Genomic DNA, 12,376 nt, shown 5'->3' on the forward strand with positions numbered 1-12,376 from the left:
TTGGCCATGCACTGTGCCACACAGCTTCGCACAGTAATGATCACTTCCAAGACATTAGCTTTTATTAATATCATTGTCATGTCCACAAACACAACTGCAGAAAATTATGCGGGTGAGCGGGGCATATTGGGGAAATGCATGATTTGGAAAGGCATGGCTTCTTCAATGGGAAATTTGTCTACACCAGACTCCTTCAAACATGTGAGATTCTGTTGTGGGTTCTACAATTAAGCAAGTTTCTTTGGGTAGCAACTGTTCGTGCCAGCAGTGTGTGCTGAGGACTTGTAGAGCAGCTCCTTCTTCTGTTCATTTTTTCCCATTCAACAGTACTTATGGAACAGTTACTTTGCGGCAGGCACTGTGCTAGGAGCAATGAGTGCAGGAGGAAAACAGGTAGTCTTGGACCATAGCCTCCAAGTAGAATTCAAAAATTAAAATGTACCCTTCATTTCAACATCTTCACCTGCAGGAACAAAGTATATGTAGTAGGTCTACTGAATTGCATAGAGTTTGGGCAACTATTCCTGGATTTATGGGGCTCATATTTTTAATGGCTCTTCTCTGTTGGTAGATTCTATCATCTGTCTATCTATCTATCTATCTATCTATCTATCATCATCTATCTATCTATTGTCTACCTATCATCTATGTATCTGTCTATCCAGACACGCAGTCAAATAATGGTTATGAACAATTTATTAATAGTGCTCTCATTTCTTGTAGAAGTTGCTGTTATTAATCATAAAATAGAAGTTGATCTGGAAGATAAAAGTGGTAAGTTTTTGCATATGTTTGCCTTTGTGTCATGCTGTAGCATTTCCCCCCTTCTGATCAACTTAAATTTTGAACTTCTCTGGCTTAAGGTAGAAAAATCAGAATGGCTGGATTTTTCAGAATAGACTGTGATATTTTAAGCCAACCCATCATTTCCTATTACCTATGTTAACACAGTAAACATAGGTTTTATATATCCAACTAACTATAAGTGTGACTTGGTTTATCTGAAAAGAATTGCCCTGAAATGCCAAGCTCCCGTAGTAAAAAGGTAATTTGCTAAGCATAACTAAGACACCTGGAAGAGATGTTTTAGTGTCTACAATGGTGGACGTATATTGTTTCTCTATAGATTATTTTCCATTTCTATGGTTTATTTTTAAAGAGTACTTTCCACATGTTCTCTCCCATTTAATCTCCCACAACAGTCCTTTGAATGCTGGCTCTGCCAGTCACTGGTGTGCCTCTCAACAAGTCACTAATGCTCTCTACACCCCAGTCCTCGTCGGTGACATGGGGCCCTCCAAAATACAACTCGCTCCAGTGTTCCTGGGGGGTTAAGTGAGATAATGCCTGTGAAGCATTGGCCATGCACTGTGTCACACAGCTTCGCACAGTAATGATCACTTCCAAGACATTAGCTTTTATTAATATCATTGTCATGTCCACAAACACAACTGCAGAAAATTATGCGGGTGAGCGGGGCATATTGGGGAAATGCATGATTTGGAAAGGCATGGCTTCTTCAATGGGAAATTTGTCTACACCAGACTCCTTCAAACATGTGAGATTCTGTTGTGGGTTCTACAATTAAGCAAGTTTCTTTGGGTAGCAACTGTTCGTGCCAGCAGTGTGTGCTGAGGACTTGTAGAGCAGCTCCTTCTTCTGTTCATTTTTTCCCATTCAACAGTACTTATGAAACAGTTACTTTGCGGCAGGCACTGTGCTAGGAGCAATGAGTGCAGGAGGAAAACAGGTAGTCTTGGACCATAGCCTCCAAGTAGGATTCAAAAATTAAAATGTACCCTTCATTTCAACATCTTCACCTGCAGGAACAAAGTATATGTAGTAGGTCTACTGAATTGCATAGAGTCTGGGCAACTATTCCTGGATTTATGGGGCTCATATTTTTAATGGCTCTTCTCTGTTGGTAGATTCTATCATCTGTCTATCTATCTATCTATCTATCTATCTATCTATCTATCTATCTATCATCATCTATCTATCTATTGTCTACCTATCATCTATGTATCTGTCTATCCAGACACGCAGTCAAATAATGGTTATGAATAATTTATTAATAGTGCTCTCATTTCTTGTAGAAGTTGCTGTTATTAATCATAAAAAAGAAGTTGATCTGGAAGACAAAAGTGGTAAGTTTTTGCATATGTTTGCCTTTGTGTCATGCTGTAACATTTCCCCCCTTCTGATCAACTTAAATTTTGAACTTCTCTGGCTTAAGGTAGAAAAATCAGAATGGCTGGATTTTTCAGAATATACTGTGATATTTTAAGCCAACCCATCATTTCCTATTACCTATGTTAACACAGTAAATGCCGTATTTTGGTATGAGATGACTGTGGGGTGCGGTGGTATGCTCAGAATTATTTCAATACTGGATTTTATTCATCTGCATGGCTTTTGTTTCTACTGATTAGGGAACACATGCTATCAACAAGCTTCTAGATGTTTATCTTTGGTTTTGCTAGTAGTTAAAAACATGAACTGACAGTTACTGAGCAGTTCTTATACAGAAGGCTTAGTGTTGTGTTTTGAATGAATTTACTTGTTCAATTATCATAATACTCCTATGAAGTGGTAAGTATATTTTCCACCATTTTACAGATGAGCAAGTGAGTTAAAAGTAAGTTCCGTACATGGGGCCACACAGCTAGATCTGGGGTTTCAGCACAGGCCACCTGAGTCAAGTGTTCATATATTTCCTTAGTTCTCTATGCTTCCTTTATGAGTTGAGTCATAGAACAAAAAAGCCAAAAGCCAAGACCCTAAGACAATGGATGAATGGCTGGAGCGGGGCTAGGGACAGTGCATGGGCTTCTGAGTACCACAGACTGGGTTTCAACCCCAACTCCTTTAATAATTAGTTGCATGAATATGGGTACTGACATTTTATAAAAAATACTTTCCTCATCTGCCAACTCAGTTCTTAAAGAGATAAAGTCATATATGTAGAATGTCTAGCATAAGGTATCTCATTTAGCTGCCCTATAGCAGTGGTTGGCAAACTCATTAGTCAACAGAGCTAAATATCAGCAGTACAATGATTGAAATTTCTTTTGAGAGGCAAATTTTTCAAACTTAAACTTCTTCTAACGCCACTTCTTCAAAATAGACTCACCCGGGCCGTGGTATTTTGTGGAAGAGCCACACACAAGGGGCCAAAGAGCCACAGTTTGCCAACCAAACTATAGGGTCTATAGTATCATAGCCCCAATAAGAAACTTTCAGGAAAGACAGGTGAGCCATCACCTCTTAAAGTTGCAGAGAATTTGCATTAACCACGTTCTTCCAGTTAACATAATGCCCTCTACTGAAACCTCACACTCACTCCACTGTGAACGCTACCAAATTTTCATGGATTGTACCCTTAGTAGGAATCATACTGCATGCACATGTAATGCTTCAGATACTTCCAAATCATCAACTCAACTTTATACTCATGTTTAATCCTTTGATATTTGGAGTATTATTAATTGCACCTGGAGATGCAGAATTACAGAGTAAGAATGTGATCTGTAAATTCATGTTGCTGAGATTGAAATGCATCTTCTGGTACTTATTATAATAAATGCATGATATTAGGCAAATTACTTATCTCTCCCCATTTATTTGTAAAGCAGGAATTAAAATAATAATCTCATAGCTTGTTGTAAAAATATGTAAGATTAATGCTTTGCATACAAAGAACTCAGAGTGTTTGGCACTTGTGTAGTGGTTAATGAATATTGGCTATTATTAATTAGATATGTGGTAAGGGTGAAGAGATGCTAAAAGCTATTTACCACAAATATTTTCTTCTCAGTGGACTCACTCATTAAAAACGCAACCTTAGTTTTTAATATTTTGGAGTGCTCTAAGTGAATTTAGCAGAGGTTGTTGACTGACTTGGCCTGCAAGCTGGATTCTACACTGTCTTGTTCTTGTTGGTAGAGATGGTAGATGTTTGCTCATTTGGGAGGTTGGTGGTGTGAGGGTATCACTTTAATGAAAAATCATAAGAAGTAATTATTAGTAAGTTAATATTAATATTTCCTACCCTTTCAAAAGAACTGGTGAAACTAATCAAATGACTTCTCCTAGATATATTTCAGCTGCAGCTCATCAATACCTCTGCCTACTACACCTACCTCCTCCTCCTCCTCAAGAGCCTGGTCTACTTGGCCGTCATTTCCGTCTGCCTGGTTAGGAGAACAGCAGTCTGTGACCATGGCAAGAGTTCCTAACAGATGATGGCACAAAAGGATCAATTTTTCTTTTCTTTTTTTTTTTTTGTCTTTTTTTTTTTTTTTTTTTGTCTCTGAACCTGTCTGCTGAGGACCTAGCTGGACTTTCCGTGTTTAGATGATTTCAGTTCACATGTGCATTTTTTCTATGATGTCATTTTTGCATAATGATTTTCAAACCACTGGGCAAAAGAAAACTTCACTGTCTAACATAACAAATTCTGCCATTACTCAGGGGCAGGGCCAAAGGGCACCCTTTAGCACCATCTTCCCATAATCCCCGTCAGCTCCTCTAGCTACGCCTAATCATCACGCCTTCTGAGTACAGACAGCACGCAGCCTCTAGTCACACTCCTTAGAGCTTTTGCACCAAACAACTGCCCTGAACGTTCCATTTTACGCACCCAGAAGACTCCAAATTTGCTACTTGAATTCTGTATTTTGTTTTTCATAAGACAATAAAAAATTTTTTCAATCAAAAGTCTCCTCTTGTCCATGTACTTTAATCTGATGAATCTAATTGGAAGTCCAAGATAAGAAAGACATGACAAATGAGGTATCAAGTTCAGTGTTGGCGTGATGGTCCACACTACATTGCTAGTTCATTCCCTGAGACGGTAGTTCTGATGCTTTCTTTGGGGCACTAGTTCCGAGGGGAGCCAGTACCAAATGAAGGTGCCCAGCTTCCTTCTCTGTCAAAGGTCACCACAGCCATACTTGTTTGGTTTGGGGAATTCCAATGGCGACACTGTGGCACCTACCATGGTTTTTGCACTGTGTGCTCAGATCGATACCAGTGTTTCTCAAGCATCAAGTTTCCCAATTCTCACGATCACCCTGTGAGAACTGGCTTTGGAGAGGCAATGTGAGGGATGGGTGAAGCACGTCGACTCTGAACCCCAAGTGCCTGGATTTGAGTCCTGGGTCTGGCATTGCTATCTGTGTGACCTCAGACAAACTCCTTGAACTCCATGTGCCATACTTTTCTCATTTGTAGAATGCAGTTACAGTGGCTGGTCTCCTCGATTTGTGTGAATTAGTTAATAATTTTTGGTCCATGTAAGTCCTCAATAGCATTAGAAGCTAACGATTACTAGCTCTACTTTAGAAATAATAGAACACACACACACACACACACACACACACACACACACACACACACACACTGACAGTCATCTCTAATCTTATTTCCCTGCAGAGAGGTTAGATGTGGGTGGAATAGTGCCTCCGTGAGTTTCTGCTTCAAACCAGGCAATCCCATTCATCCTCTCAGAGCCCTTGGAGGTGGGTGTAGTCCAAGTTCACAGACTGGGGAGACTTATCTGCTCCTGGTCACCATTTTGTAAGTAATGGTCATTTGAAGCCAGGTCTCTCTAGACTCAGAGACATATTTTGTTGCCTAGTATCATATAACCTCCCCCTCACCTACCTTCAACTGGGAAAAACAAAACTAAATGAAACATACACTGCTTCTTTACCAATGGCATTCTCCAAGGAGCCGGGGAGAAGTTTCTTAAGGACTTGCAGGTGCATCTGCATTATCTCCTGGTAGAACCGTAATTGCTCCCTTGATTAGCAACAGGATGGAAATCCTGCCGTATATGATGTGTCCCAGATTTGCAGCTGCTCTTTGGGGTGTGAATGAAATGAACTGAGAGCGCCAGGCAGAGCAGGACGTCTGATGGTGCCCTCGGTGCTCTCTGGGCCCGAGGTCCGCAGAATCACTGTGTAGAAGCCTCTCTGTGTCTGTGGGCATCTCTGAGGTAAATGGGTACACTTCCGTTTTGGTCCAGGACTTTTCCCTCACAAAGACTGCCACACGGTGTGATGGGAGGAACCCACTCCATAATTAGAGCCTGTTACTTGGCCTGGCTCTAACTGTGTCATTTATTCTCTTTAAAAAATGTATTTTTATTGATTTCAGAGAGGAAGGGAGAGATAGAAACATCATTAATGAGAAACATTGGCCGGCTACCTCCTACATGTCCCTTTCTAGGGATCAAGCTCACGATCTGGGCCTGTGCCCTGACTGGAAATCAAACTGCAACCACCTGGGTCAATGCTCAACCATTAAGCCACACTGGCCAGGCTTTGACCATGTCATATTGCCTAAGTTTACCCATCTTTACGAGAAAGTGTTCGATTTAAATAATTTCACATTTCTAGCATATTTACAAATTCAGTGACTTAACATCCTAATGAAGTAATAACAGCAAACGTTTGCACAGTGCTTAATATTTATCTAAGCATGTGTTAACATTTAATGAACGCTATGAAACAAGTACAATTATCTCTGTTCTACCGATTGGGAAACTGAGGCAAAGAGGGGATAAAGAAGGTCCCCATAGTTAGCTGATAACAGAAAGAGCTTGGATTTGAACCCAGGAAGCCTGGTTCCCAGAGCTCTGCTCTCACATCTACATTAGTTGCTACTAGAGTAGAAAGGGATTAATTTTAGTTTCAGTTAAGACAGGAAAATTTTCTTCCTTATTAGGCTAAGAGCTAATGAAGAGAACTGCCTCTTTACCTGTCTACGCTTTCTCTCCTTACTCCTATGCTGTCCATACAATTAGAGGGTTATGGGCCAACAATTTTTCTCATCTTGGGAAGACTTTCACATGCTGACCTCACACACGCCAATCAGACATCTGAGATTAGGATCCATGGCACGTGGTTGGGTGAAACAAACACCAGGACAACAGGTGGCACCCGCAGGTGTGCAATGAGAAACTTAGGCAAAGATTTCTCAATTCCACATGAAAGCACTCACGTCTCAAGAGTCTTTACAGCATTCAAGTACTCCATACACTTCCCAACCACAAAGAGAAGGGAAACAACAAAGCAACCTTTTCCAGTTATGAAGTCTCTCCACTGTCTTAGATTCTTTTCTCCATTAACACATAGATTTTTGTGAAGGCTTTCTGTCAATCAAGCAAGCCACAATGATGTAATACTCGATTTTCCCTTTACATGAATCAAAGTTCTATAGAACGGCCAATTAGAAATTCTGAATAATAAGAGATAGTCAGAGATACTACACCCACATGATACATGTCAGCCAAAAAGCTAGAAACTCAACATGTCTTTAGCCATGAAAACTTATCTGGGTAAATGCATGGTCACTGTCAGGTTCTGTTAGACTATTTTTATTTTATTTTTTTGTTCGCTTTCTTCTGTTTTTTTTTGAATAACAGCAAGTATCTGCAACTTAGTGAGCATCAGGAATTTAGCATAAAAAATTCCTGCTCGGCAGTTTGCATGCTCAGTCTGATGCTCTCACTGTACACAGTGCAGGTATCATGCTGCGCTAATGGGAAGGCTACATGGAGAGAGGCTGCTATGCCAAAGGTTAAATGTGGGTACTGCCCCCATCCACACGATTCCAGGTCCACCTGACTGAAAATCTGCTGTTTTACCCATTATGTCAGCGGCTGTCCTCTTGGTGCCTTTAAAAAATTTGAGGCTGGCATGGCTCAGTGGTTGAGCATCGACCTATGTGACCTAGGAGGCCATGGTTTGATTCCCAGTCAGGGCATATGCCGAGATTTTGGGCTCCTTCCCTAGTGGGGTGTGCAGGAGACAGCAGATCAATGATTTCCTCTCATCACTGATGTTTCTCTCTCCCTCTCCCTTCCTCTCTGAAGTCAATTAAAAATATTGTCAAAAAAAATCCCTGAGGCCCAGACTGCATCACAGGCCCGGCACCGGAGTTTAATAAACTTTTAGTGATTCTCATGCGTAGCCGGTATGAGGCCAGCAGGTGACTGAAATAGCTCCTGAGCTCCGGTGCTGCTGTCTCCACTCTGAGGCAGCCGGGAGCCATCACAGCCTGGTCCACAGGACAACGTGCTGCAACAACTGCTAGATGACACCACCATGGGGTTCAAACATCACAACACCTGTAAAATGTGTTATCTTACAGACCACATTTTTATTTCTCGGGCATCCTTCTTGTTTTCATTATGCAATCAATGCATATATATATAAATACATATGCATGTTTATATATATTCTAATTTCCTCCCTTAGCACACAAAGGGGGAATACAATACATGTTATTCTGCACTTTTCTTACTTGTTCATCCTAGAGCTCATGCCAGGACACAGGGGCACTTAGCTGCGTATGTCACTGGTAAATATACAGTCCTTTATAAAATCAGTTCTCCGTGATAGACGGTTGGCTTATTCCCAATCCTGTTATAAAAAAATGCTGAAATAAATATTAGTGTTTAATGTCATTCTGAATGTGTGCATTGCTCATTTCAACCGCAATGTAGGTGAATGCCAAGAGTGTGCTGACCAATGTCAGGCCTCGGCTAACATGACAACTGGAAAATAGTCTAATTATGGCTTTCATTTGCTTTTCTCTTATGAGTGAGGGTGAGCAACTTTTCATATATTTAAAGTTTATTCATGTTTTCCTTCTGTGAAATATTTGCCCATGTCCTTTGGTTCTCTTTTCTATTAATAATACTAACAAGTATGACATTCATGTATCCGTGTGTCTGTGTATGACCATGGGCATCAGCATAAAATAAAATGTTCAATGTATGGTTGGTGGGTGGAAAACAAATGTGATTATATTTTTCTATTTTCTGTAATGAATCCTTCAAAAACAAAAACCCTTACATATTAGAATGAAAACAATGTCTCATTTAAAATCGAAAAGATTTTGTTTGTTTACAATCAGTTTTAGGTTCTGTGAAACCAAGTAGAGGTTCCCATTGGGAAGTAAAATAAGACCAAGCAGATACAAGGAAGATTACATTTAATTAGATCTCCTGCTTGATTCTCATTGATTTGATCAAACCTCATTAGGCTAAGTACCTCTCTATTTTCAAACAGTGTGCCACAAGGATTTCTAAAACAGTAAATACCTGGCTTTTTAGACAGGGGCGCTGACCTCTTCTCCCTTAAATTGTCAAATTAAAAAATGACAACGGCCAACACAACAATAGCCTGCTGGTGTAAATGGCCTGTCTTAAACCATAAACATATAGGTCATTTAAAGAGTTGCATCTTATGGATTACATCTAATAATAAGGTTGCATGGGATTGGTTAATGCTTGGTACTATAATAGAAATCATTATAATATCCTTGAGTGTGGCTCTTCCACAAAATACCACGGCCTGGGAGAGTCTATTTTGAAGAAGTGGCGTTAGAAGAAGTTTAAGTTTAAAAAATTTGCCTCTCAAAAGAAATTTTAATTGTTGTTCTGTTGATATTTGGCTCTGTGGACTAATGAGTTTGCCGACCACTGTACAAGTACTATATGCATCTGATTTTTAAAAAGTTCCTTTGAGTAAAAAGGGTAGGTAATTACTCTTATTATTATTTTCATAAGTCAATCGACATTATTACTTTTTTTTGTCAGATTAGCAAAAAACAAACAAACATTTTTTGGTGTGCTGCAGAATATTAATTAGTTTATGTGTGCCATGACATAAGATTGAAGATCGCTGACTTAAGAGAATTGAAACTATTTCTGCTTGGGGAAAGGTAGAAGCAGAGGGAGCTCAAAATCACTGAGTGCTTGGTGTGGCTAATTTCACAGCTGGGGCGCTGCTAGCCAGTATCTCCTGTGGCTTCAGACTCCGTGGCCACTTCCTTCCCCAGCTCAACCTGGGCTGCCCTGAAACCGGCGGTGGAGAGGGGAGCGGAGGTGGCGGTGGAGGAGCCAGCGTGTGTGGTGGGAGGGTGCTGGTGCAGCTGAGGGTGTTTCATTTCTCAGGCCCGTTTTGTTTACATGCTCTGGCAAATGCGGTTGATTCGTGGAAAAGGCTCCAACTCAAACCGGCCCCCACGGGTTGGGTCTGTACCAGTGGTGGCTGGCGTGTTATAAGATAAAATAAGGACAGTTAAACCACAACCACTTTCAAAAGGGCACAGCTAATGTGAAAGAAAATACCCATCAGCAGACACAAGCAGGCGGGTGTTATTAGACATACACTTAGGCTGTGGGGAGGGGACCCCACTTTTCATATACAAGGCTTATTCCCGTTACTCCTAGGCCAGGAGATTAATAAAGCCTACCCTGCGTGAGAGGCAAACTTTATGCCCAGGACTGTTCAGATCCTGCCCCTTCAGGCCATCACGATGCTGTTCTGGATGGTCAGCAAACAGCATTGGGATAATCCTTAACATTTCACCAAAATATTTGGGCTTTTCCACAGTATTTGATCTACTGAGGCCTCCACCTTTCGGGTTTCGTTTTCTCAGTATAGACAGGTTGACACCTGTGTCTGTGAACCCCGCAGCATGGACAGACCATGGATGTAGACAATGGTGATAGGCTTTCTCCTTCGTAAGAACACAGGGTTATCGAGGCCCTACGTTCAACTGTGTCCCTGAAGGTCCTATACGGGACCATGTAAGCCTGAAAAATACTTCAGTCAGCCTGAGCAAAGCTTAACAGAGGACATGCACATCAGATAGAAGGGTGATCGGGGTCGAGTAGAAGAGGGCTGTCAGCACTGTAAACGTAAAGAGCAAATGTGGGCCCCACCCCACCCACGCTTGGTACAGAGGGGTGCCCAGGCCCACAGGCTCAATCGGCACGGTCCTGGGGGGAAGTATGGCTGTATTGTTGGGAACAACGCTTCAGGCTTCCACTCTCCCTCCATGGCACATGCAAATGAGACACCTCATTCTTCTTGGTCTGTGCTCCGAGAGCCAACTTCTGGGAGCCTTGGCTCCCTATGACGATGGGCTGTACTCCAGGGGTTCAGTCCAGCATGCCGAGTGAGAGCTCTTTCTCAGGTTAAGTTATGGCAAGGACATCTGGTTTAGGCAACATCTGAGGGCTTGGTGTAGGACAGGACATTCTCGCTATGAGAATGCCAGTGAGTTCCTAAGGTTTTAGTCCGAAGCTAGCCCCTGGAGCTTTCCCTCACCCCTTTCTCCACCATAAGAAGCTCTTCCAGGTCAGGCTCCAGCCTCCCAGAGAGCCTCCTCTGTGGCATACCTGTCATGTGGCCCATTCTTAGAACAAGCACAGATGGACTTGATGTCTCCCTGCAATCGGTGGGGTTTGGAGGCTGAAGAAAGTCAAGGTCTCTTAGATGACCATCTGGGGGTGGCCAAGCACTTCAAATCTCATGGATTCTCCAGCGACCAGGCGAACGTGGGCTCCTCTGGATGGCCGGCTGTGGACGGGCTGGTCAATGCCTCAGACAGTGTGAGGAAGATGCCTTCTCAGGACAGATTGGATGGTGGAGACATGGGATCCCAAGGAGTTTGACTTTGACGATCTGTTTGGATGACCTGGAAACCATGCCCTCTGAGCTTTGGCTACACTGGATGACACATGTGATCTCTGTGACCCCCTAGACCAGGAAGTTAATAAGGAGTCCCCATCACCTGTAGACAATGAACCCAATTAGCCCTCTTTCAGAAAGTTCACCCTAAACTGACCTGTTCTCCCCCTTCACCTTCCTGCAATCTCTTCCCCTTTCTCCAGGGGCCCTGTCCACTCCGGGTCATTCCTTTAGTTTAGAGTTGGGCAGTAAAGTCGCTTTTTCTGAAGGAAATAGGAAGTCTGACTCAATTGTTTTTATTACCATAATCCCTCAATGCATAAGAGAGGAGGAGGTCACCTCAGGCAATGACAGTGGCATCTCTGAGCCCAGAGTCCTATTCCTCCCTCCAGGACCCCTCCACGTAGAAATGTTCCTGCTGTCTGTCTCCAGGCACCCTCTGAGGCTCTGCCCACTCCAAGCCCTACAGCCCTCCTGGACACAAGATGGTAGCAGCAAAAGTAAAGGGTAAGAAACTAGATTAAAAAGCTGAAAAAAATGGAGTAGAGCACGACAGCAGCCACCAGGTACCACCAGAAATAGAGGGCAGAGCAGGAGGCCCTACCTGACGAGTGTGAAGAACAAGACAAGAAAAGCGAGGCTCTGAGAGAAGGCAAATTCCCTGGCCAAGGAGATCCTGATCTGAAATATTTGATAGAAGAGGTCCACAAGGCAAGGGGGAAGGAAAGGGGTCCCTGTTAGGGTAGTCAGTGTGTGGTTGTACCTTGCACATAGGGGGCTCGTGCTGGAGCTGTGTGTTGTAATAAAGTATTCTGTAGTGAAAGTAAAAAAAATAAATAAATAAATAAAAAAACTCAATATAATTTAGTCTACTTTAATTC

The 12,376-nt window shown here is 42.2% G+C and overlaps 1 protein-coding gene and 1 pseudogene across 5 annotated transcripts in view; both read left to right on the forward strand.

The window, feature by feature from the left end:
* The window catches only part of TARP (TCR gamma alternate reading frame protein), a 28,552-nt gene extending 23,626 nt beyond the window's left edge, over positions 1 to 4,926 (forward strand). For 3 of the 4 annotated variants that reach the window (XM_084897588.1, XM_084897590.1, XM_084897591.1), the window contains 3 exons: positions 724 to 774; positions 2,097 to 2,147; positions 4,096 to 4,926. In XM_084897588.1, the coding sequence (XP_084753714.1) occupies positions 724 to 774; positions 2,097 to 2,147; positions 4,096 to 4,238 (245 nt within the window). In that variant the 3' untranslated portion in view covers positions 4,239 to 4,926. The remainder of the gene's footprint in view (positions 1 to 723; positions 775 to 2,096; positions 2,148 to 4,095) is intronic. The other variant, XM_084897589.1, reaches the window with a different exon arrangement.
* Positions 4,927 to 11,236: 6,310 nt separating this feature from the next.
* On the forward strand, positions 11,237 to 12,236 carry LOC311629328 (cyclic AMP-dependent transcription factor ATF-4-like; annotated as a pseudogene). Its single transcript has one exon. The product of its transcript is annotated as a cyclic AMP-dependent transcription factor ATF-4-like (transcript).
* Positions 12,237 to 12,376: the final 140 nt, after the last annotated feature.

This window comes from Pipistrellus hanaki (genome assembly GCF_964339955.1).
Source record: "Pipistrellus hanaki genome assembly, chromosome: 10".
NCBI lineage: Eukaryota > Metazoa > Chordata > Mammalia > Chiroptera > Vespertilionidae > Pipistrellus > Pipistrellus hanaki.